The sequence below is a fragment of the Numenius arquata genome, chromosome 1, assembly GCF_964106895.1.
Source record: "Numenius arquata chromosome 1, bNumArq3.hap1.1, whole genome shotgun sequence".
Classification (NCBI taxonomy): Eukaryota; Metazoa; Chordata; class Aves; order Charadriiformes; family Scolopacidae; genus Numenius; species Numenius arquata.
In genome coordinates, this window is record NC_133576.1 from 58017637 (window position 1) to 58043941 (window position 26305).

Sequence of the window (26305 nt, forward strand, 5' to 3'; positions counted from 1 at the left end):
ATGTTGGTCCATTTTTTGCTTTTCTGTGGACTGAGTGCTGTTGTGACCCCTCAGGATGTCACACAACAAGCCCAAATGTTTCTAGAACAGTTTAACAGGATGGCAGAAGATATCAGCTATGAGAGCTCCCTTGCCTCATGGAACTACAACACCAACATCACTGATGAGACTGCCAAGAAAATGGTAAGTGCTCCATCCTGTGGGGTTTACTGTTGTTTTAGGAATCTGACAGCTACTTTCTATTTTATTTTGCTTCCACAAAGGCTGGCTGAAAGTGGAGTGCTACTTCTTTGGTAGCTGTGGTTTGGTTTCAGGAGGGTAGAGGGGCTTGCTTTAATGTACCAATGCCTCATTGGAGGTGCCTGGGTCACTACCAGTGTCCACTGGCTAGGGTTGGTGCCTGGGCTGACCTCGCAGTGCATGGGGATGGTCAGAGGCTGGACTTGTCCCTGGCCATGACCCTGAGTCACCGTGGTGATCAGAGGGAAAGGGCGAGGGAGCGCTGCATGCTTGGCCCCAAAATCAGAGCTGGATGAAGAGAGATGACTTCTTCTGCTTGGGATCCACCACCACCAGTGCCTCCTGGCGTGGTGTTTCCGTGCAGGGCACCTTTCTTCTTGGAGAGGGCACAGCCTGGGGGGGATGGTCTTCTCCCAGAGGCTGGGCGAGGTGCTGCCCTGTGGCACAAGGGAACAGGATTCAAATCTTGTGCCCACATGAGCTCAGGTCTGCCACTTTTCATAAGACTGAACTAGCACTGGGCTTCTTACTGACACAGACAACACTCTCCTCTATTGCTGAAATGCTTTTATTTCTCATTGAACAGGCAAACATTTTCTGAATTTAGGCATTCTATCAAATGTTTGCGGATGGTTTTATATAGTGGTCCCCACACTTTACACAGTGGGGGACCTTCCCCCTCCTATCACTCTTATAGTCAGGGCTGTTGGTAGGCTGCCTGGAGGTATTAAACTGGGAAAAATGAAGTGAGATCATGGATTTCCAAATCCCAGCAGTGGAGTTTGTAGTACAATGGTCTAGTATGTTGGTTTGAAAGTCAATTTCTATCTGCAGGAAAGACCACAGCATTTGTACTTATGCTGCCTTGCAACACAGTTTGCCTGGCTTCTCAACACCAACCTCTAGCTGTCCCAGCCAACGGGGTCTCTAGGCAAGTGTCATGTTTATCAAGAGCAGTCAGCCATGATCTGGCTGGTTACAGATACTGCTGTGCCTCAGCCTAGCATCTCGTAACCTTGGAGCCTTTCAAAATGAACAAAAGCACCTTGAATTTTGTAGCCGTGTGTATTTTAAAGTCAACTCAAGTTCTAGAGAAAAACAATTCGGAGCATAAAACGAAGCTGAACATCCTATGTCTACTTCTGCGTAATGGTTTAAGTCTTCCACTTTGTGGTTTTATAGCTTAATTAAAACATGGTTTAATTATCATATTTCCTAATTAAAGCAAGGAGACTGGTTGCTGGAAGAAATCCTAATGACTAATCATTGTCAATCTGGAATGTTTTCTGAGGCACCAGCTACTTAAACTGTAACATTTCCAAACACGTAAAATGAAAGCCCCATATAGTACTTTCAGCATTAATGAGATGATAATAAAATACGTGAGGAGATACCAGCAATAAGAACCAATTAGTCCAGTGCTCAGAGAGGATATTTTCTCACACTTTTTCTCTTCAGTAGCGCAGGTAATAAACCCACTGCTTCTCCTCCCCCCTTTTGGCTGGAGGAGCAGAGTTAATGAATACTGTCCCTTCTGGCTCTAACCCATCCGTTTTCTTTGGAAATTGGGCCACAAAGGCAGTAGCTATTTTTCTGACTTATCAACCAGTTCCTCTAATTGGGAAAATATCAGACAGTAAGCTAACTTCTTTCCCCTGGCTCTTGTAGCCAAAGATCCCTCCTCTTCTGCCCCACCATTCCTAACACATTTCTCCATCCCTGCTTGGACCAAGGAGTTCGGAAACTGATTGACACAGTGATGCCATTTCTCTGGGTGCTTCTGAAGCTCATGACCACCAAGCTTTGCAAGCTTGCAACTAGTGGCAGGGCTGTTTGCTCTGCTCCCATGGAGGGGTAGAGTTGGGAGAGCTTCCCGGGGATGGCTGCCCTCCCACAGAGGGACTGCATGGGCAGGGGAAGATGCAGAAATAGGACTGTCAAGGGCTCACACCTGCCACTGCCTCTCTCCACTGGAGCCTAAAGTAGGTACGGTAGGTCCATCATGCACGGGGCTGGACAAGCTGGGCACAGCCCTGGCGAAAGCACTGGCACAGGGGTGAAGTGTACCTGAAAGAGCTCATCAAGCACAATATGATATTTGTGTTTCCTGATGCCTCTGCAGAGAGGGACAGGCATTAGAGGTGCCCTCTCCACAACCCAGGAAGCTCTGGCATGAGCACAATTAACGAAACTGTCCCAAGGACCAAGGTTAATTAGTACTGTTCTTGTTGCCATTTTGGATGGGTGCTGATGTGCTAAACTATGTACAAACACATTTTCAAAAGGTGAATAAGACAGTCCCAAATCCAAATTATGTTCTTATGGTGCTACTTTGTGCACTGAAATTTGGGAGTTTCACGTGTCATGGTATGTAATTGGAGCAGTGGTGAAAAAGCAACCTCGCACAAAACATTCAGGTTTTGTATGTCCAATATAAGCATCTGGTCAGAGCCTTCTATGCCCAAGTATCATCTTTTATTTACCAAAACTTCAGGAGAAAGCAATATTTGCGTAATGAAAAACTCAATAGCAATATCTCAGCTGCTGTCTGTCACTGCTACTGAAGCAGAAATGGGGAATGACAGCTGGGTCACAGAGCTCTTGTGCCCTGACCTGCAGGCGGTTTCTGTAAGGCACAGGTGGGTGAAGAAAAGCAGTAAGGGAAGAATACGTGGTGATTTAGAGTAGCAGGGAACACAGCTAGGTGATGCTGGATCAATTACAACAAGTGTGGTGTGAGGACCCAGTCTTGCTTTTTGCTATTTTCAAAGAAAAATAGTTATCTGGATGTGTGAATACAACAAAGCCAAAAAGTGCTTCAGTCATTTCACTGCACGCTGCAAGTGCCCAACCCACAATCCACAGGTGGTCTCCACAAATGAAGTTCTCCCCAGAAGTAATATTTCTGCCCACTGCTGCAGTCTTGGTGGAGTAATTCAGGGTTTGTATGAATCCCTTTCAGGCCGAGGCAGATGCCAAGTGGTCCGCATTTTACGACGAGGCCTCCAGGAACGCCAGCACCTTCCCGTTAGGCAGCATCCAGGATGATCTCATCAGGCTCCAGATCCAGGCTCTCCAGGACAGAGGATCATCTGTGCTGTCACCAGAAAAATATAGCAGAGTAAGTTGTTGAATGTAGCTCATTTTTGTCGGGTGAGTTGAGCTGCCTCTTGCATCACCCCCGAGCGAGGACATGGTGCTGTGGCCACCCTGCTTGTCTCGGGGTGATGTTGTCTCCCAGCATCAGTTTGGAGGGTGTTGCTCATAGGTGCTGCTCACAGCAGTACAGGACTGGAGGTGTGGTGAGGCTTAGGCAGCTGGTTCCCATTCATGTTAGCATTTTTGCTGTGTAAGCCATGCAATGAATTCCAAACACACACACGCCTCAGAGTTGCCCTTGCACAAATGGCTGGAATAGTCATAAGAGGAAAAGAGGACTTGTGGTAAGTGCTTGGCTAAGTCCAGACCTAGGGCAATGAGCAGAAAGAGATGGGTGAAAGGACATTCAGTGAGTCAAAAAGGGGGAGGTGGAGGAAGTTTTTCATTCTCTGCACATGTTGCATTAACAAACTGTGGAAAAGAAGGGATGTTTCTGTGCAGCAGGCACCCTGGGATGCCTGAAACTGGGGAGGGTTGGTGACACCTTTCCACAGAAAGCTTCTGGAGACCAGCAAGATTTAGCAAGATTCATAATGATATTTGACATTTCCACTGACAAGTTGATGTAAAAGGCATGTATATGGATAATGACTATAGGTGGAATTGGAGGGAGTGAGGGTTAAATTAATTTCATTTTGCTGAAGATCAAATTAAAACGTAGCATTGGGTTAGGGGATCCTACAGTCCTGGTTATATAACTATCCTGAGAATTTTCTGCTAAGATCAGCAGTGTTAACCACCGTGCAAGAAAAGCAGTGGAATGGATGGATCTCCTGTCTCATCTAAATGAGATGTGTTTCTGGAAAGACAGATTACCTTGCTGGGAATACTGACAGTTCATACCAACTTATATTTATTTTGGAGCACAGCAGTGCACAGATGGTAATGCTATCTCAGTTAAGGAGGAATTTTCTTTGGTATCCTCCCTGCTTAGCCACTTGCAGTTTCCCAGATAAATGGCCTTTGGGGCTGAAATTGTTGATTCTAGCTTGAAAAGTGACTTTTTGTACAGTCTGGTGGGATTCCATAGGAAGTTTTAAATATTCTTCACTGATACAAAAAATTTCCCTGGGCGCCCACTTATTTTAATACTGACAGAGATAAAGTTAGAGCTAGTCATTAACAACCACTCCCACTGATAGCTCTACATAGTTCTGATTTAAAACTTTAAATGAGAAATAACATAGTCCTAAAGGAAAAGCTAAAAGTGGTGCATGTTTTTCTTGAGGTATGAAAACCTGAAAACAAAAAAAATCAAAACAGAGCTATGTAGCATAGCTTCTGAGGTAGCACTGAATGATTTCAGATGCATTTGGCCTTCAGCTGACCCAAGACATGAGCTTTAACTTCTCTGTAATGGAGTGTGTATATATATATATATATGCGCAATCAGTGCGATGCGATGTTAAAAACCACAAGCAGCAGTCAGCCTGGCAGCATCTGCACAAAGGGACCCTTTTTGCTGCCATTCAAAACCGTGACCTACCTGGAAAGTTTAGGTGGGTCCGTGCTTACAGAAGCACATTGCTAAACTTTATTGTTTTATTGCTGCTGTATATTGATAGCTCTCTCGTGACAGTCTGTGCTCATTAAATCCAGAGCTCTGTCTGACTGGATATTAAGGACCTGTAGGTTACGTCATATATTTGGGAGATTATCTGTCTTTTTCCAGCTATATCCTTGTTCAGTAATGAATTTAGGCAAATTCTTTCATTAATCTCTACTGAGCTTAAACATATGCTTAAATGTTAAGCTGGTGGGTGAAGTGTTGAATCAGGCTCTTAAGGAATTAGCATAATTGGCTGTTATTTTGCACAGAGTGGGTTTCTAACAGGCTATCTCGATCTAACTTGCAGCTGAGCACTGTGCTAAACACAATGAGTACCATCTACAGCACTGGGACCGTCTGTAAAATCAACAACCCGTCTGAGTGTTTGGTGCTGGAGCCAGGTACGATACTAACCACTGCCCCTACTGTGCCCTTTCCACTGAGGGTTCAAAGACGAAAAAGCCCAAGGGTGGCTCCTGACTGCAAGAGCACGGGCTGAAGTTTCAATAGATATACCCTGCTATCTAAAGCTTAGTCATAATTTAATTGCACTTTGCAGTTCAGGGACCTCCAGAGGGCCTGCTGCCCATGAGACATACTGTCTCCTACTTGTAGTAGACAAAATTTGGAGAGGGCTGCTCAGCTTGTGTGACAGCCTGCCTGTCACCTGGGGTTTGCCTACATCACAGAAAGTCCATTTTTTGCCCCTGTCATCAAAGTCTTGTTGGACTCAATGTTGTGTAGAGGCCAGTCCCAAGAACGCTACCAACTAATGCAGAGAGAGCATTTAAGGGAATCATGTTCTGCTCTGTGTCTCTTAACGAGAAGAAGGGGAAAACCATAAATCAGAAAAGGATGCAGTAAAATATTGGGATATTTCAGTATATCAAACACAAAGTGTTTTCTTCTCAGTTAATGAAATTTCTCTCAGTTTGGCTCATTTGCCTGATGTGAAATTAAAATGAAGAGATTCTGCTTTTTCAAAGAGTAATACAGATTTTTTTGTTCTGACAGGTCTGGATGTTATTATGGCTAACAGCACGGATTATGATGAGAGATTGTGGGCCTGGGAAGGCTGGAGAGCTGGTGTTGGCAGGATGATGAGACCATTATATGAAGAGTATGTTGAACTCAAAAATGAGGTTGCAAAGCTTAATGGTGAGTCACAATTTTTTTTTTCTTTTTTTCTGGCTTCCAGAAATTAACAAACATACCACAGTCTTCCACAACTTGCACAGGAATTCAAAACTCATACTTTTTTACACATTGATGAACAGTGCTTTGCACATAATTTGCTCTTGGTGTGCACAATCCAAAGGGAGAAGCAATGCAGGCAGGTGCCATTGACCAGCCTGAAACAAAAGGGGGATGTCTTTGCTGGCAGCTTTCCCAAACACCATAATGAAACAGTGCCCTTCGTTACATACTGCCTTACCCAGAACTGCACTGCTTGTGACTTATGGGCAAGCACGTTCAATTTAAACAGCTTCTGAGTGCTGCTGAGTCTTGGTGATGTCTCCTCTTTTCTATCGGCCTTGACCTTCTGGCACCAGCCAAAAGCAGTGGTGCATTTATAAGGATTACGTCCTAACTGGAATGATCAGATTTGGTAGACTTGGGCCAGCAGATGCAGCCAGGTGCTTAAAAAGGATTTTGCACTGAGGGAAGCGTGCTTCCAGTCAGAGATCTCCACACAAACCACAGGGATCTGTCTTTTCAAGGAATAATGGCAGATGGACGCTAATTTTCTTTGGGAGTCTTCTAAAATAGCTTCTGAAGTAGCTACATCATCTGACTCTTGGCCAAACTGCAGCTGTATCATCTGCTTTCCTGTACTCTTTGTTTTCTGAAAATTGTCAAGCTGGAACTAGACACCAGGAATAAGAAATTATGGTCCAAATAGTCAGACAGGAAAAAATCAAACATTAAGAAATGGTCATTATGACCTTCCTCCATACCACTAAGGAAGAGACCTCAGCTATGAGCCATTTCTGCACCAGCCTTGATGGAGCTCTGGAAGATGTAGTGGAACTGGGAGCTGAATTTCAGTCATGGATTTCTTGCTGGAGGAGGGGGCCCATATTAAATATCCACCATCTTATACCTTCTGTGAGAACCCCTTAGTATCCAGCCTGAGCAGAGGTTGCCCTCCCTCATAGCCACAGGAGCTCCCGTCAGGAGTGACGATTTCCTTTGACCTCCATTTCCAGCTGAAATAACCCTAATTAGCAGGTAACTGTGACTGCAATTTCTGCGTTTCTTGGAAATCTCCAGTACCTGCATGTTCATGGTACAGAGCCTTGGGAGAGCACTCTCCTCCCCTCTAGACCCACATCATCTCACCCATTGTTGCTTTGCTTTGGGGGAAAGGCTGCAGGTCTGCATGGGATCAGCAGGGAGCTGCATGGCTCCTGCAGGCCTGAGCAGTGTCATGTGTGGTGTCCTGATATGATGCATCCATACTTTACAGGTTATTCTGACTATGGAGATTACTGGAGAGCAAATTATGAAGCAGACTCTCCAGAAGCATACAAATACAGCCGTGACCAGCTGATCGAAGATGTGGAGAAGACATTTGAGCAGGTAGAGGCAGCAAAAAACTGTCACCTGGGCCACAGGGTTTTGTTTTGTGATGGTGGGCTCATGTGTCAATGTTGCGAAGGAAGATGAGACCTGCTCTAAACTGGCTAATCTCAGTCTACATGGGGTTAACAGATGTTGGGAGACATACATGACATTTTTACTTCTGCAGCCATTCTAGGACCAGCTTGGTCCCCTTGGGGTGCACAGCACCAAAGGCTGGGAAAGAGGGAGCTCTGCAGATCCATGTCTCTCTTCCAGGTAGGGCCCAAGGGGGGAGGTATGTCTCCCATAGGGCAGATGGCATCCTTGATACTCTGCATCTAAAGTTAGCAATGCTCCCTCCCTCCTACCTGAACAGGACTTCTGGGGCTAGGATCTGGACTCAGCATGTGAGCACTGAGGCAGGGGGCAAAGCTCAGCTGCAGGTTTGATGTGCATCTTTGAGGCTCTCTGTTCAGGAGGGATGAATGGCATACAGCAAAGAGAAAATAATTTGTTTCCTTCTCCTCCTCTGCCTCCAGATAAAACCTTTGTACGAGCAGCTGCATGCCTACGTGAGGCACCGGCTGGAGCAGGTCTACGGCCCCAAGTTCATCAGCTCCACAGGATGCCTCCCTGCTCACTTGTTGGGTATGTCAACGCGGCCGTGTCGCGCAAGGCTGACTTTGTACACAGGACAATCACCTTCAAGGCACATGGGAAGAGAGTCATCTGCCTGTTTAATCAGGATATTAACAAAGAGGTTACAGATAAGAGAAGGGGAGAGGAGAAATGGAGAAGTCGTCCCTAACAGAGACAATACAGGTGCTTAGCAGCAGAGGCAGGTGGGAAGGCGGGTGTCCTCATCCTTGCTGGAGCTGGCAGCACCCAGCTCAAAAATCCAGCACTGGGCTGGGACATTTCCCTCCTCTCTGCAGCACTTGTCTTCCTTAGAAATGAGAATTTCAGAGAGGCTTGTTTTTCCTTTTAAATCTTATCCTAAGCTCCTGCATTTCATGACTGCTTTCAAAGCATGCAACATCAAGCTGCTGTAACTGTAATGTACATGAACATGGCAGCGGCAATCTTATGTACTTAACATGTGTTCAGTTGTGAATAGACCTTTAAGAATAGACAATGCACTCCTGAAACTGTATTGTACAAGAGCAGCTGATCTTGGGGAATAAAAGGATCTTTGATCTAGTTTGACCTATGCATGACTTCCCAGAACTGCTCCCCTCCACATCTGGATCAGACCTGTTTAGATGTATAGGAGTCCCAATCTATGACACTGCACAATTTATAGAACTGTCTGGCACTCTTGAACAATACGTAATCAATCATGTAAAGTATTTCTATGTTTCTCTTTTTTGAAGGTGATATGTGGGGTAGATTTTGGACGAATCTGTATGACTTGACTGTTCCCTATCCTGCCAAACCAAACATTGATGTAACTTCTGCAATGTCTCAAAAGGTAAGACGTGCCTTTATGCAATATGCATTATGTAACAAATATAGACGCTATAAAAATGATACATCACCTGTCAGCTGCTCTGTAGAAAACCATAGCTGCCCTAAGGCAGACACACCACCAGCAATTCATTGCTTTCCACATCCTTTTTTGCTCTTCCCCTTAATGTGCTCATGCATTTTCCACTGTACCTTTTCCCTTAGCTCTTCTCCTCCTTTTCTTCTCCACCCATCTTGCCTGGCTTAATATTTGCTGCAAGTCTGTTTTCCTCAGAGGCACCTATCCATTAAGAGATGTATTTTGTACATATAAATATTTCAGGTCTTGTGTAGCTGGCTGGTATCAAATATGACCTTTGCCAGCTATTACCATAATCAAATACTTCGTGTATCGCAGGGTTTTTTTTCACCAGTCTTGTTTATTTGGATGCAGCTAGGAGACTGCAATGCTGCCTGTTATCTTTTGATAACTGCATAGTACCATAAGGTGTGTGTTTGAGATCTGTAGTGCATGAAGTTAGCTGTGACAGCACCTTTACCATACTGAGAACGTGGGTGAAGATAAGTCTCTGTAGTCTTACCTAAGCTTCACGCTTTCTGTAAAATAAAAAGTGATCAGTGGAATTTGATTTCTGAAATGTGATAATTCACCTGAAATCTATCCTCCTCTCATAGGGAGCACTCCATGCAAATGTTATGCTGGCAAGAGAAGGAATAGCTAAATTTGATATATAAGCAGTTTGCACAAGTCTGCATCTCACCTCTATTTTACAGTACTGACCCCTGACACATAAATGTGCGTATACTGAAGTACCACCATGAGGAGGGAAGCATTACTTACAGAGCCTTGGAGCAAAAGTTGGGCTCGTCCTTGTTGGTAGATGTGCACAATTTAGGATTCTCATCCAACTGAGCTGTCTGCCACCTAAATCTCTGCAAAAACTCAGTCCAATAAATGCAGAGCTCCTGCTATGTAGAATAACAAAACTGGTGAATGACAAAAATATTCTGGACATTAATGTGCAGCTACAATCTTATAAGCAACTCCTCTAGATATATTTGCCAGGTTTTATGGTTCTGGCTGAGATGTCCTCCTATGCTCATCTGCTGGGAGTGCAGCTCCACTCCCTCAAATGAGTTATCCCTGACTGAAGTGGCTGAAGGGTTGGATCCCAGATCTGACATGCTACTGACAGGAACACCTTTTTTATCATCTTCACTACCTTACCTTTTATTGAGGGCTTCTCTGGTCTGGGTCAGGTGCTATCTGCCAAACCTCTGGGTGCAGAAACCTATTTTGTTTGCAGGGAAGACACTTAATTCCAGTTCCCAGCATAATTTACAGAAGTGTCGAAGGCAGACACGACTGTCTTACTCTCAATAAGTCAGGTACTGGGAGATAAATATGAAGTCAGCTGCCCTGTGTTAAGCTGGCCGTCGGGAACAGGCTCTGTGCAGAAACAGTGGTTAATGGTGGCATTGTCCCTTTCAGAAATGGGATGCAATGAAAATATTCAAAACTGCTGAGGCTTTCTTCACCTCCATCGGCCTCTACGAAATGACTGAGGGCTTCTGGAAGAACTCCATGCTCACAGAGCCAACCGACAACAGGAAGGTTGTCTGCCATCCTACAGCGTGGGATCTGGGGAAAAATGATTACAGGTACTGCAACTACTATGACCCCTTTTTATACCATCTCCTAGAACATTCATATGTTTACTAAAGGTGCACCATGCTGGTTTAAGTTATGATTTTTCCTTATTTATTATTTTTTTCTGGCTGATAAGAGGGGAAAGGAAGACAAGAGAGCAGGGATCCTGTGGGACTGTAAACCTTTCTGTGTAACTTTTTCTATGAAGATCTAAGGACTACTCTCAAATTTAAGCAGAGCAGTGACTTATATCTATATGAATTGGAGAAATAATGACTATGTTCTAGGGCTTAAGGAATAAGCAGAAATGCAGGTGCTTGTGGACACCAGTGAGATTTGTGGACACCCGCACATTCTGCAGTGATGGCACAGGGTCCTTGGGTAGCAAGTGAAAACCTCCTGAGTGCCCACCATCTATCTTTAGCAGATATGTTCAGTTTCATGGAAATCTATCAACCTCTTCCATATTTGAGAAAGGAGAGGGACAGCAAGTTTCCACACAATGAAGTCTCATGGGGCAAATTCTGTCCCTTCTTGCAGTCCCCGCAGTTACCCAGGGAAAGAGGCTGGTCCTCAGCAGGCCCTTAGTGAAAGCTGCTAGCCTCACTCCTCACACCTCAGCAGTCCAGGGAAGGTGAAATGAAACCATATTTTGAAGAAATTCCTTTATTAAATGATACCTACACAAGGATGAAGTAGCAAGACTCACTGACACACAGGTTTTTTATGCTACTATCTGCCCAAGTTTGATGGTATATTCTCACTCCAACACACACAGCGAGTTTATCACCAAGTTTCAGAGAGCAGCAGCTTCTCACAAAACCAGTACTTTTTGTCTTGCTCCCAGCACAATTCCAAGGTGGCTGAAAGTGTTTTGCCGAGTTCCCCTCCAAGCCTTGCTCTTGCTGGAGGAACTGCACCCCATGCTAGCATGTGGCCACCCAGGTTTTGTGAAGGATGAGGGGCATTGGCAAGCTCTGGAGGCTGCTTTGCCCCACAGCTGTGGCAGGCAGGGCTTGTGCAGCAGCTGGCTGGGCCACCATCTCTCTAACCACAAACACTTCACTCTGGTGTGCAGGATCAAGATGTGCACAAAAGTGACCATGGATGACTTCCTGACCGCACACCACGAAATGGGCCACATCGAGTACGACATGGCGTACTCTGCGCAGCCCTACCTGCTCAGAGGAGGTGCCAACGAGGGCTTCCACGAAGCAGTAGGTGAAATTATGTCACTTTCTGCAGCCACTCCTCAGCACTTGAAATCTCTTGAGCTCCTAGAGCCAACTTTCCAAGAGGATGAAGGTAAATAAATGTATAAATATTATATATTTAAGTGAAAACACTTGCATGACTTATTTCGTAGCAGAAGATTGTGTCCATGAACTAAGTCATCACCTGAGAGGCTTCTGAAAATCTCACCCCACTAACTTACCAGAAATAGTATTTTTTCCCAAAATCACATCATGAAACAAGGATCACTACTTTATAATGCTGCTACATAGTTTAGAAAAAAATAACCAGCACTTTATTACTTTCAGTACTGAACAACTCATCCCAAAATCTTCATAGGTAATTTACATGAGCCTCCAATAGTGTTTTCAATTTCTGTTGCATGAATCCATACATGTGTCTACCAAGGTATGTGTTTAGTACTTCAAATGAAACTGAAACCTTGAGATTTACATCTCCCAGTTAAATGAATATTGAGTGGAAAAGGTGGGTAGGCCCTCGTTATAATGCAGTTTGTCTGGTTTCTCTGAGTATTACCTTGTAAGGATGGAGATGTACCAAAGTCTTCAGCTCAAAATTCCCCAGAGCCTGGGAAGGTTTTCAGTGGAGAATAATGAAATGTAAATGCCAAAGGGTTAGGTTATTTAAGAGGTAGGAGAGAGACGAAATTGTATGCAATACCTAAGTGATCTTTCCTTGTGTTTTTTTTTCAGTAATATTCTTCCTTCCACTCTTTCCTCAGTGAAAATTTGTAATTCAAACCAGATGTAAGCATTAGCTGTAAAAGGAAGCAACTTTAGTTGCCTAATCAGATACTAATTGCTACCATAACCATTAACTTAACTGCTTCTCTCTTCAGAAACTGAAATCAACTTTCTGCTCAAACAAGCACTAACGATTGTTGGAACAATGCCTTTTACTTACATGCTGGAGAAATGGAGGTGGATGGTGTTTAAGGGTGAGATTACAAAGCAGGAATGGACGAGGCGGTGGTGGGAGATGAAGTAAGTTTGAGAAACAAAGATAATTTTTTGCAAATGAACCTGCAAACCCAACTCTTCATAGTTACTCAACATACTGATGTGCCTGTGCCCCCCATAAGGCAGGATCTGTCTCTCAGGGTGTTTCTAACAAAGCCTGGTAGGGTGCCACCTAGAAACACCCACTGTGGTGTAGTCCATGTCTCACAAGCCATGTATCCCCATTAGCACTGTGTACAGCCCTGGGAAGTTTACCCTAGCTCTCAGCAGACTTTCTCCTCATTTCTAATGTCAGTTTCTCTGATAAAGACAGCCCATGGCCTTTGCACGGGGTGTTCCAGGTCCCAGGATCAACATTACCATCCCACTGATGCATGCCCCAAGACATCTTCCTAGCTTAAGTACAGCCTTTTCCTAAGTCTCATCGGGTATATGCTCTGGTTCGCTCCACCTCCTTAAAGACAAGTGGAAAGTGCAGTTCATTGTACTTGCCAGCCTGAGAAGCATACAGATCTCAATCTACCAAATATCTGCATAAACTTCTCTCTGTTTCCTCCCCATTCTAAAGTGCTTTTGGAGGCAAATTGTCTGAAAGACTCCAGACCGACTCTTTTCTTTCTTCTGTATTAAGATGCCACCTTTCTTGGACAAGAAAATACATTTCCCTTGGCAAGTAACATCTAGAGGTGCTTTTTCAGATTATGCCCACCAGCCAATCTATTTTCAACACCTTGGAGCTCAAGATTAAAAAGCAGTTTGATGCAGACTGGAGTCTGTCATTTCCTGGGTTGGTTAACATGGGGGCATAAAAATGCAAAAAAAACCCCAACAAGCCCCACACTGAAAATGGAGTCTGTACTCTAACAGGAAAACAAACAGTGAGCCTCCATCAGCAAGCAAAATCTATAATAAAACTTGATATAAGCAAGCCTCCTGGCCCACTGTAAAAATCAGTCAGCTTTGATTTATTCAAAAGTAGCAGAGATGTCAGAAAAATGGAGAATGACAAATTATTCGGGGAAGCTTATCACATCTGTTGTAGCAGCACTGCAAAGCTCTCTGCTGGAACAAGACCTTGAAATACAGCTTTACGGAAAATATTTCCATGTAAGTTTATTACTGTTTTCAGAATTTAGGGCATGGGTTTGTTTCCATACTACTAGAAACATGCTCTCAGGAGAGGAAAATAAAGACAAACCTTGCGTCCAGCCCAGTTGCACTGCAGGTTATACACTTTTTGGGTCACCATACACTTACCCAGCAGAGAACCGCAAGTGTTACTCACCAAACTTGGGATGGCCCAGGGCATGAGGGGCACATGTGAAGCTTATGTCTTGTAGAATATTTCATACCACTAATTACTCCCTGCACACCCTGCTATCATAAAAACCCCTTCCTTGCGCTATCAGTTGCGGAGCAACATCTTCTCTGTGGTCTCCAGCTGTGGAGCAGTACTCATTTGGAGTTACTGGGAGCTGTATGGACTTCTTCTGCTTGGAAGTGAGAGAGGTGTTCATACATATCAGACGATACGGAGGAAGAGCAGAGTCAGATTATTTTTCCTTATCACTTATTAACAGAAATGCCGTGTTTTTCCTTCATCCCCAGGAGAGAAATAGTTGGCGTTGTTGAACCAGTCCCTCATGATGAAACCTATTGCGACGCTGCAGCGCTGTTTCATGTGTGCAATGATTACTCATTCATAAGGTAGCTCAGTGTTTAATTCATGACTTACATTTTGGGTACAGAACAAGCCCCAACTACCTAAAACATCTACTGGAGGGTCTCAGGACACAATCTTATTTTGTTTAAAGTCCTGACTGAAGGTCACTGATTTCAGTGGAAGTTTTTCTGTGGACATCAGCGGCTGCTGATGCAATCTCTGAGCAGTGAGGAGGTTGCTGAGCTTCTTGACAAGCAGAGAAGCTTCGTGCTGCCATAAAACTAGTGGGAACACATCTCTATGAGGTGCTTGCCTCTTGGGGAGACAGCGTGTTCTGTACCACTATCACTTGGGCCATGGACATGCAGCTCGGAAGCGACTAACTCTGGGCGTCCCTCCATGTCCCAGCCATCGGATTTTAGAGGGCTCAGCCAGAGCAGAGAGTTGGGCCTTAAAAGCCTTACTTGCTCCTGGTTTATGTGACAAGAAACAGATTTGGGGCTCTTCTGCTGCATTTGATCTTGGCATTTTGTTAAATCTGAGTTAGCGTAGCCAATAAACATCAGCTGGCCTCTCTCCCTTCAGTGCAGCCTCCCAAGCCGGAGTGCTGGCTGACACAGCGGAACTTTCCAAAGGCCAAGGGCTTGTGGGTTTCCTTGCCAGACCACTAACAAAGCCCATGCCTTCCTTCCCCTTGCTCTTCCTTTAGATATTACACCCGGACCATCTATCAGTTCCAGTTTCAGGAGGCGCTTTGCAAGGCAGCAAACCATAACGGCCCTCTTCACAAATGTGACATTACCAACTCCACAGCAGCTGGTCAGAATTTGAGGTAACAAAGCAAATTTCTCACACATAATAAATCAGAGTATAACAACGCCTAATTCATCCTTGAAAGCGTTTGGAGTCAATGAGGTTTCATCAAGAATGAACCTAGCTTGAAAATTTAGCATATATGTGCTGAGTTTTTTTTGCCAAGCTGACTAAATTTATATCCACTGAGGATCTAAACATCAAAGGTTTAATTGCCTGTTAATGAGAAAATAACTTATTTTTATTAATCAGAATGATGGAAAGAGGGAGTTCAGAAACAAAAAAGAAAACTTTTATACCAATCACAGATTGTTTTGCTAGATGTCTAGATGGAACATGGCAATAACATATTACCTCTCTTTCCACATACACAGAGAATTGCTTAAATTAGGCAGATCCAAGCCCTGGACTCAAGCACTGGAAAGCGTAACAGGAGAGAAATACATGAATGCAACGCCCTTGCTCCACTACTTCGAACCTTTGTATAAGTGGCTGCAAAAAAACAATTCTGACAGATACATTGGTTGGAAAACAAACTGGGCTCCATGTACGTATGGCTTGTGGGTGAATTAAGTACACTTGGTAGTCCTCATAATCCTTGACCAGCAAAGTCTCTCTCTCTTGTAGCTGTTGAAGGCTTTTCTGCCTAGGGAAGCAGGGTTATGGGAAATATACACCGAGCAGTAAGTTTTACTCATGGGAAGGCAGACTGGCTTTCTCATGGCCAAAGCTGGAGAAGTCAGCACACATGGGGTTTGTCACAACTTCACCCAGTTTTCAGAAATAGAGTTCATTTTTTTTTTTAATAGTGGCAGTGCTAAGAGTGTAGGATGGCTGTGCAGAGGGAAGAAAGACCAGAGGCTTGGACTTGCGTGGTACTTCCCCAAGAGCAGTGTGCCTGTTCTACAGGGCTGGGAGCCACCAGTCCTGGGAGCCAGAGGACCCTGAGCTGGTGATATAGGGCAAACCAGTACAGAAAAATTACTATTATTTTGTTTGCTGTCATGTGCTAGTCAAAGAAGGGAGCTCAAGGGAAGGAAGAGACCATGTAAAAATGGTCCAGAGGAGGGCCATGAAGATGATCAGAGGGCTGGAGCATCTCTCCTATAAAGACAGGCTGAGAGAGTTGGGGTTGTTCAGCCCAGAGAAGACTTCGGGGAGGCCTTACAGCAACTTTCCAGTACCTGAAGGGTGCCTACAGGAAAGCTGGAGAGGAACTGTAGTGATAAGACGAAGGGCAATGACTTCAAACTGGAAGAGGGCAGTTTTAGATTAGATATTAGGAAGAAATTTTTCGCTATGAGGCTGGTGAGGCATTGGAACAAGTTGCCCAGGGAAATCGTTGAGGGCCCATCCTTGGACATGTTCAAGGCCAGGTTGGATAGGATTTTGAGCGACCTGGTCTAGTGGGAGGTGTCCCTGCCCATGGCAAGGGGGTTGGAACTTGATGATCTTTAAAGTCCCTTCCAACCTAAACCATTCTGTGATTCTATAAAAAAGCATTTTTTGGCCTATTGTGAAGACATTGTGTGTTGAACCACGCAGGTTATATATGTGTAATCACTGTCAGTACTGGAGAGCACCATAACTCTTACAGTGCTGTGCCAGTCTCTAGTGGTGGGATTCACCTAACCAGACACCAACAGCTGCATCTGAGCTGCTCATTCCCAATGGTGGAAAAGAGGCATTTCCTTTGTGAGATGTCTAAAGAAGACCAGAGGACTGCACTCTGGTGATGTGCTCGCTCTTTCCATCTACTACAAAGTCAGACTTGGGTGACTAACAGCTCAGATGCAGATGATTGAATAGAGGTGGCTGAAGATCAATCCCACCGTGCAAGCCCAGGGAAGCAGGGGAACCTGTAAGGAAACTCTAGCCATCCCAACATTTCCCATGAACAAACTTTCTGTCGCTGCAGCTCTGACACAGCCCTTCTATCTTTTTAAACCAGATCTTGAAAATGCCATCAAAGTGCGCATCAGCCTGAAGTCAGCACTGGGGGATGAGGCGGTAAGTGTGTTTGCGCTATGGGACTCTTCCCATTGCTTGGGCAATAGAGATGTTGTGCTAATGGCTCTCAGAAAAGATGGCAGGGTATAACTGATCTTTGTATCTGAAGAGTGGCATCAGCTCAGGTGAAGGGTTATCACATAAAAGATGTCTCATCTGAGTTTGTGGTCAAGACTCCCTCTACAATTAGTGGAGGAACCATTCCAGGGAGCGATCCCACCCATTTTAAGAAAGACATCTCAGCTAGATAAGTTGAGTTATTCTGTGGAGATACCAATCATTTTTTACCTGCTACAGGACAGGCCTGAGGCCTAGCACAGGGAAACCCATCTACCTGAAAACACCTGTATTTTCCCCAGCTATCCTGATGTGTCTAAATAAAACCTCTACCAAACTTCTTCTAATTTCCATTATTATAGCTATGGTGGCTGCCTTCAGAAGTTATTATTAGAGCAGCTACTTCACATTTAAATGTGGGCCTAATTGAATCCCACTCTCTATTCTGAAATGTTCTTAATTTCACACAAACACTTCTGTCAGCATTCCTTTGCAGAATCTTGTTTTCCTGTTTGCTGTAATCTTTCCAGGCTCTGGAATATATTCGGCTGGCTCCCTGCCCTCCAACCCTTATGCAGAGACAGCTTTGTTATTAAGATTGTGGGGGGGCAGTGCAGCTGCTTCTGTTTCAGATGAGGAGAAGGGCTTTCATTCCCAAGAGCTTGTTTGCTTTCCCCAGTTATACCAGCTGGTCCAATAAAATGTACTACAGCAACAAAAAAAAAAAAAACTTATCAAAGCTAAAGATGTCTTTTAAGATTTTAAACAGAGCATTGGCTTAGCCCATCTGCTTAACCCTGGCTGAAAATTTGCTCCTTATTCTAGCCATGCCTCTTTATGCTAATCTCACAGAGGCAGCGTAGAAGCCTTAAGTGCAGACACTTCATTCCTGTTAATAGCTATTTTCACCTTGCAGAACATTAGTAATTTTCCAAGAACGAGTATGTCATCAGGCAGGTCATTTAGACCTGCACATCGGAGCCTATTGGACTAGCAAGGACACAATACCATGAGCTCATTTTTCATATGAATTGATGCTCTCGCTTCTATCACTCTCTCACATGCAAGCCCCACTGGAGTTTTATTGCTTCCTAGACCGCTGAGTCGAGTTAGATACAATTCAAAACTGATATCAACAGCATGAAAAGGTTCCATATTACAACATATTTATTAGTCATTATGGTTAATGTTTAGCTTAATACCATTTTTATGCCTTCCTTTTGCCATCGTAGTCTTTTGTTGTGCAATTGAGGAGCTGTAAAACAATCTCCTACAGATTACTTAATTTGAATTATTGTATGGACGGTAGGTTCCTAAGCTTTGAAGAGCAAGCCATGCATTTTCCTCTCGAAAACAGTCCACGTCACCAACTTGCAAGAAACCTTTTCCATTCAGTAGCTTTCTGCCTCCCTGCAAATTTCCCTTATGCTGAGCTCCCAGGGACGTGACTCTGAATGCTGGAACGCCGGCAGCGGGTAATGGTACATGCATGAACTGGCATAGAGAAAAGGCAGGGGAAACCTCAGGCAGGAATCTCAGCCGGGCCGCACAGAGCAATACGTTTTGGCTGCTTTAGGTGGCTCATGGTGCACAGAAGCCGGGAACCCAGTGCAGCTGTTTAAGATGTATTTTGAGCTGCTTTGCACCATTAGGACAGCAGAAAGCATTCTGAGCGTGCAGAATTTCTGCTCCTTAGCACTGGATAGAGCAGAAAGACCCCCCCTCTTCCGCATAGGGACCTTCGCTGGGGGGGCAGCAGGGGCAGCTGCAGTGCAGGCAGGCAGTCCTGCCCCTCTCAGCTACATACCCTGGCTTTTACCAGCAGGGAGGATTCAATAGCCCAAAGTTCTGGCAAATTAAGCATCCAGACTCACGGATGGACTTACACGCCAGCTGTGCCAGAGCGTGTGCTGCTGCAATTACTCTACTAATTGTTTTCAGGCTGATAGATTAAAGCTGCAGCCTTGGCATGGCTGAATCACCAGTGTAGCTGACGAGGCTGAAAGACCCACGGCTTTGCTTCAGCTGGGGCTTTATGAAAGCGCTCTTCCAAGGGAAACAGCTACAAGACCCCCGCTGAATCACTCAGGGTCTGCCTTATTTAAAATAAAGGCTTCCTGGAGTGTCAATCCCCTGACCAGCGCTTGAAAACAGGAGCCCTCTTCAAACATTAATTCAGAATTCCCCACTGGGGTCAATGTCATACGTGTGATTACATTGTAAAAGGCTGGCACGCAAGACGGTGTTAGGAAATGTATAGCTGTCAGCCTGCAGGCGTTTTGATGTATTTTACAATGGAAAATCCTTTTTTTGAATTGGAGTCCAGACTTACACTGTCTTTCAAGTCACATGTGGGATCTTGGAGGGAACATGCTATAACAGAGCAGGGGCGCTTGGCAAAGTTCATTTCACTCTGAAAGGCAAAGCAGCCTCTAACGAACAGCGAGCGCCAAGGTAGGTTCCTGAGATGCCTAGGGAAGGCATGTGGGTAGTCATTACTCAAAGACAGATCAGAAGCCAGCGAGGTACTTCCCATCCACATAGCCTGTAATGGTATTTATGAAGGCACTTGAGAGGCACAGCGGCAATTAAAATACATTAAAGAGACAAAATATACACCACAGAAACAAATAAATGATTAAAGATGCTAAGTACAGAAAGCAGCAGTAGAGGAATCAAGCTCAATTAGCTCCTGGCTAAAAATAAAATAAAATAAAATAAAATAAAATAAAATATAAAATAAAATATAAAATAAAATAAAATATAAAATAAAATAAAATAAATAAAAGCACTGCAGAGCTTAAAGATGTTGGGGATAAATGAAAAACGAAGGAACCCCCCCCCCCGCAATGGCATTGTTGGCTGTGACGGTGAACACTGCCAGCTGCCGGAGACAGCAGCAGCAACATGCTTTGGCACAGGGTTTTTGCCTGCTGCCCAGCAAGCAGGAGAAAGCTGGGGGCATTTGCCCAGGCACAGGTGACTCACAGCTTCCACCTTTGCCAGCAGGAGCCGCCGGAGCTGGCACAGCCCCTGCCCTCCCCCGGGATCCGGCTGGGGGCTGCTCTGCGTAGCAGGGAATTTGGGTCACCCGCATGTTTCCAGGGGGCCTGATCCCGCACGGACTGACAGCAGCCGGCTCCTTCTGCTCTTCCCTCCCCTGTGTTTCTCCCTCTTGGTTTTATAGCAGTGTCAAGAGGAGGACAGGGTTGAAAAACGCAGCTGGGTTTCATACAGCCTGTTACAGCAGAGCTGCCTTCTACCACACCTTTCCCGAACGATACTCAAGAAAGTCGGGAGCTGTGTAAAACTGTCACTGACAGCAGTTATAGGCACTCCTGCTCAGGTGCCATAAACGCAATCAAACCCAGGCCTTTGGGGGATAAAAAAACATATCGCCACAGAGTTCAAACGGGAATTTTCCCTTCGTGCACACACAGTGTTGCACAACAGACCAGGCTACATTATCAGGTGGTTTTTGCCCCCTGTATAGCTCCCACTTTCTGCCCCAGAGAAGCTGGTTTTGATTTTCACTGCATATAACTTTGGACTCATAAGGCAGGCCGGGAGAAGCCTTCACGCAGGCAGTGCATTTTTTATATCACCTGTCTATTCTGCAGTGAAAACCAACAAACATATGCCTGCTGCAGAAATACTGATGCAAAGTGTTTTTTCCTGAAACAAAACAAACCTCAAACAAAAAGCCACTTTCACACAACAACCCCACCTCAGAGTTTCTCCTCCTTAAAGAACAGATCTGCAAATGAAATTATGTGATTAAAACAAGATCTAAATTATGAAATCTTTAGCCTTCAACCAGAATGCATGACATTTAATAGGAATAATGTTGCTCCTGCTGCCTTTGCTCCCCATAAGGCAGGGAGATGGGCTGAGAGTGCAGCATCTTCAGCAACCCCACAGAAAGGTACCAGAAAATGCAGTGTCTGGCAGCAGGGATGCCTACTTGGTTATTCTCCTGCAGAGCACCCAGATTAACAGAGCTATAAGGTTTGAGTAGGTTACTGAAGTGCTATCATGGCAGACATAAATAATACTGAAGTGCATGCCGTGCATTACAATGGCTATTTCTTTTTAGAATGATTTCTTAGTGTCAGATAACTTGCTGTATAATTACCATCTCTGATGAATTTCTCTTGCACTGTTTTTGCAGTATACATGGGATGGAAGTGAGCTCTTCTTGTTTAAGTCATCCATCGCCTATGCCATGAGAAAATATTTTGCAGAGGAGAAGAAACAGGAAGTTAACTTCCAGTAAGTGGCTCGCTTAATTGTGCCGGCTGTGTTTATATTGCTTCTGGTTTGCTAGTGGCATGAATTGGTGGAATTAATGGTGCCTTCTGTCAAATGTAAGGTGATAGCAAACAATGTCAAACATTAGCTGGTTGTAAAAGGCAAGACGCCAGCTTGGTTACAGGCTGCCTTCTCACCCAGGAGTCTGAATTTTAGGAGTAATGTGCTTAAGTTAGATAACTTGAGTGGATGCAGAAGGCTTTGGGCTTTGTGGTCTGCACTTTATCAGTGGTGGAAATGAGCCTTGAGAATTTGTGCCCAACACCTATATGAGAATATCAGAGAAGATACATTAGTTAGAAATAAAAAATTCTGACGATGTATGTATAAGATACTGAATATCCAAGAGGGTTTGGCCCAAGGAAAGATAAAATTATTGATTATAAAGGACTAGAATTCCGTGAAGACTTACTAATCTTACCTAGGTTCACTTACAAACATAAAATCTATCATCCAAAATTGATTTTGGTAAGAAAAACAACCCTTCTTATTAGGTCTCTTCAAAAATTTTCAGAAGCTATCTACTCAAGGTACTTGATGTTACCTTCTAGAATATCAGTCATGTAATGTCTAGGATCTATTCCCAGCACAATATAAGGAAGAAGGATTATTTTTTTTACTTGGTACTTCATACATCACTTCATTCATGAGACCTACCCCAAACACTCTCTTCTGCAGCTGATTATGTGCTTTGGAAAGTTACACCAAGGATTGTCTTCAGTATGGGGTGGACTCTCTCCATCTCAAGTTGCGAATTAGCGCACAGAAAAAGAAATTCTGTCAGGAAAATTGATTTCACTTCCCAGTTGAGGTCACTAGGAAGCGTTCACTCAGCATAAACTAACCCCTGGCATTGCTGATCAAACACAACTGTTCACATGCATGAATTTAAAGTTAATGTCATCTCAACAATCAAAATAACCTTTCTCTTCTGTTTCTCATTAAGGATTGAAGACATTCATGTTGAGGAACAGACACAAAGGATCTCCTTCTACCTTACTGTCAGCATGCCAGGTAATATCAGTGATATTGTGCCCAGAGCGGACGTGGAAAATGCCATCAGGTGAGATTTTGCTCTCTGGTGAAAAAAAACAGACAACCAGGTGAAAGGGTGGAACGGAAAGCAGTGCTCAAGTCAGCTGAGGCAGAAGGGGTGATAAGAGGATCTGTTCTGCAGTTAGCATGGAAATAGTGGGATGAGAGAAACTGTTATGATGGAAAGAAAACAGTCCATCTATCTGATGGTGTCTTGGACAACAGCCAGCATAAAATGCTTCAGGGGGCTTGTAAAACTGTCATAACACACCTAATTACATCATACCTTGCCAGGAAATATCATTGCCTAGATTTTAACAGGAACTATCTAATATTCTGCAATCCAGGGCACGGTAATGGTGTGTGCATGCACGACTCTTTTCTTCCTCTCATTAGTGAAGACTCAGTGCAAGAATTATTGTATAGCAAGGACTCCAGAATAACAATGTATTAGAAAGACAGCCAGATATATTTGATTATACAGAAAAAGAAGAGGTCAGAGCAGGAGCTAGTTCCCACTTATGGGTCAATGAAGAGTTCTTTTATAGCACAGTATGACACCACTGCAAGTCAGTGCTGTAAAAATGGTAAGTAGAACTGCAGCTCTGCAGGCGGTCATGGATAATGTACAGTGGGAAATGAAGAGGGCACAAATTCTAAACACAACAGCAACATGAGATGGGGTTGAAAAAGCAGTTAGAGAAGATGGTGAAGGGAGAAGAATATGGCTATGAAAGCCACTGTCTGGTTAGCACTCACTAGCAGAAGCAGAAGTTCAGGGAAAAACAAGGCACAGGAAACATAGAAGGGAAAGGGTTTTCAGGGCAGTGGAAAACACAAGAATCAAAACTGTGGAAGACTGTAGAGGGGAAACAGGTAAGAAGAAGTCGAAGCTGTGGTTTTCTGTCACATATCCAAGAAGGTTATGGATAGCCAAGAAACCTAGGGTAAAGAGAATGAGGTGCAAAATGCAAATAGAGAGGGAGATCAGATGGCTGTTTACCTCATTTTGATAAATGTTAAGTTTGAACATGTCAGTTAAGATGCAACAGGTTAAGAGCCTAAGATACTGTGCTTGTCACTTACCATCCTCTGCCAGAAGATATATGGGTTTATCAGTACCTTCAGTGCAGCCTTTTCAACTGAGCAGTTCAGGGGAAGCTTGGCATACTGGAGATTTATAAAACAAATGAAAACTGTTCAGTTCCTTCCAATAAATGTGTGAAACTCTTTTAATTTGTTCTCGGTGGCAGGCTGTCTCGGGGACGAATCAATGAGGCTTTCAGACTGGATGATAACACGCTGGAGTTTGTCGGCATACCTCCAACCCTGGCCACACCTTATGAACCACCAGTCACCATCTGGTTAATTATATTTGGGGTGGTCATTGGCCTGGTTGTCATTGGAGTTATTGTCTTGATCGTCACTGGGCAGAGAGATCGAAGAAAGTGAGTAATATTTTTGATACTATGATCATGACCATTGGGAGACATCCTGATGGTTGAATCATCAGGTTGCTTACAAATGGGCTGCCAAACCTAACTAAAGCAATTTAAGGAATTAAAGCTTATTATCAACATCAGCAGTGATGGCTGAAAGTTCAGCTCCCTGCCTTTCAGTGCAAGGCAGCTATGGAGGTTTAGTGCAATTTCCCCATCATCAGCAGTTTAACCAAGGCAGCTGAACACGGTGGCCGCAGGGAGCTGCGGCATGGCCAGGCTTCTGCCAAGCCTGCTGTGAGGTGGCTGGAGTGGCCTGCAGGGAACACAGTGCCTTCTCCAACAGCAGGGTTTGCCCACATTCCTCAGCTCCTGCAGTTGTCAATAATCTTGTTGGACATTGTCCAACAATGTAATTTCCCTTAAATAACACTGTATTAACAGCAAAATAACTGGATTGGTTTTCTATGTCTCTCCATTAATGGGGTTTCTAAGAACATAGTAGGTTTGCTACAGTTCCCCTTAAAACCAACACAATTCCTTTTGGTAGAAGTATTCCCAGTTAAGCACAATATGATTTGCAATATGTCTTTTGGTGATCCAGAAGGACTGGAACAGAACAGAGGCTTCTAATATAAAATGAATTTTCATTACAGGAGAGCGAGAGCAAGTGGGAGTAGCGCAGAATCAAACTGTGAGGAGGCGAACCCTTATGCTGAAGAGGGAAAAAGCAACATGGGGTTTGAGCCATCTGAAGAGACACAAACGTCATTCTAGAAGACACTAAGGGTTTCTGGTTTTTTTTCAGTTAACTTCTCACAACAGTGCCTAGCAAGAACCAAAACACTATCAAACATACTGGTTGACTGTTAATCTACCAGTTCATAGACAACAGCAACTAAACCTGCTGGTTTTGTGGTAACTAGAAAACATGCAAAAATTGAAAATATATATGTCCTGTGGATTTCCTATGAATTATGCGTATAACATTACACACTATTTGTGCTGCTTTTCCTAAGTGTGCTGTATCCAACGTCTTTTTGTTTCCTCCATAATGAGATACAAAAGCTTGGAAGTATAGAGTTGTATACAGACCAAGACAGACATAAGAATAACACATACTCCTAATGCCCATGAGGAACGTCTTGATCTTTCCAGAGGGAGACCTCAAAAGCGTATCTAATAGAAAGTGAGAAAAAACTTGACCACCAGAAGAACCTTAGTGATGAAGAACTCAAAGTGATATGAAATAACTGCAACTTTTGCACCTTCAAGAGATCTCTATCAATGTAAAGCAGATACTGAAAGAAGACTAAAAAGCACTGGAACTTTGTTAGGAAGCTGTAACATAAGTTATTTTTCTAACTGTTTGCTTGATAAGTATTGTTGAGACCAAATAGTCTATGCCCCCTCAAAAAAAAAGAAAATTTAAAAAACCTCTGTGTTTTATTGTCATCTAAAAATAGAATAAACTTTAACTTCCTTAACACTAAATGATCAAAGTTGTTTTGTTTCATTTTGTTTTGTTTTGTTTTGTTTTTTTTCCTCAGTACCTTAGCCATTGCCTCCATTATTACAAATACTACACAACTACAAATACAAGTTGCACCATTACATACAGGGAGCAGTACATTAAGGCTTGGGAGGTTCAGGTTGCACCTGCAAAAGAAAAGCTGGGAGGGTAGTGCAGCACTGGCACAGGTGGCCTATACCATGCTGTGGGAGAGGCTGTGGGATCTCCACCTTTAGAATTGTTCAGGGCTCAGGTAGATAAAGGTATGGCTGACCAAACAGTGAGGATAGTCCACTCTAGGTGAGAAGTTCAGCTAGACGACCTCCAGAGATCCCTACCAGCCAGTGTTTCTATGATTCTGTGACTTGTACATCCCGTGCCATACCTGCCACTGTGCCAGTGCAGTTGTTCATACATACCAGGGTGACTGAAAGGCATGAGGTATCTACTCAGTCCTGTGTTTTGACAAAGAGCCAGTGGTAAACACGAGCCTGCATGAAAAACGTTCAGCAGAAGTACAGACTCTTAAACTCATGGGCCTCCAAAATTATCAGAAACTGTAAAAAGCAGTCAAACATATATCTGAAAACAAACAGCTGGAGCCTCTGGGCTCACAAAAC

At 44.0% G+C, this 26305-nt stretch overlaps 1 protein-coding gene across 1 annotated transcript; it reads left to right on the top strand.

Annotated features, from left to right (window-relative positions):
• Positions 1–24949, top strand: ACE2 (angiotensin converting enzyme 2). The gene is made up of 18 exons (XM_074146587.1): positions 1–183; positions 3203–3361; positions 5256–5349; positions 5963–6106; positions 7419–7531; positions 8053–8161; positions 8887–8984; positions 10473–10642; positions 11710–11936; positions 12724–12868; positions 14453–14551; positions 15217–15339; positions 15695–15867; positions 17272–17330; positions 21559–21659; positions 22645–22761; positions 23987–24181; positions 24829–24949. Exons 1-18 carry the CDS (start codon positions 1–3, stop codon positions 24947–24949), a joined length of 2430 nt encoding a protein of 809 aa, XP_074002688.1.
• Positions 24950–26305: the final 1356 nt, after the last annotated feature.

Excerpts from the sequence above, each read along its gene's own strand:
- ACE2 (XM_074146587.1), top strand. The coding sequence starts at position 1 with ATGTTGGTCCATTTTTTGCTTTTCTGTGGACTGAGTGCTGTTGTGACC. Across the intron at positions 14,552-15,216 it reads AATGATTACTCATTCATAAG|ATATTACACCCGGACCATCT; the intron begins GTAGCTCAGTGT and ends CTCTTCCTTTAG. Across the intron at positions 24,182-24,828 it reads GGGCAGAGAGATCGAAGAAA|GAGAGCGAGAGCAAGTGGGA; the intron begins GTGAGTAATATT and ends TTTTCATTACAG.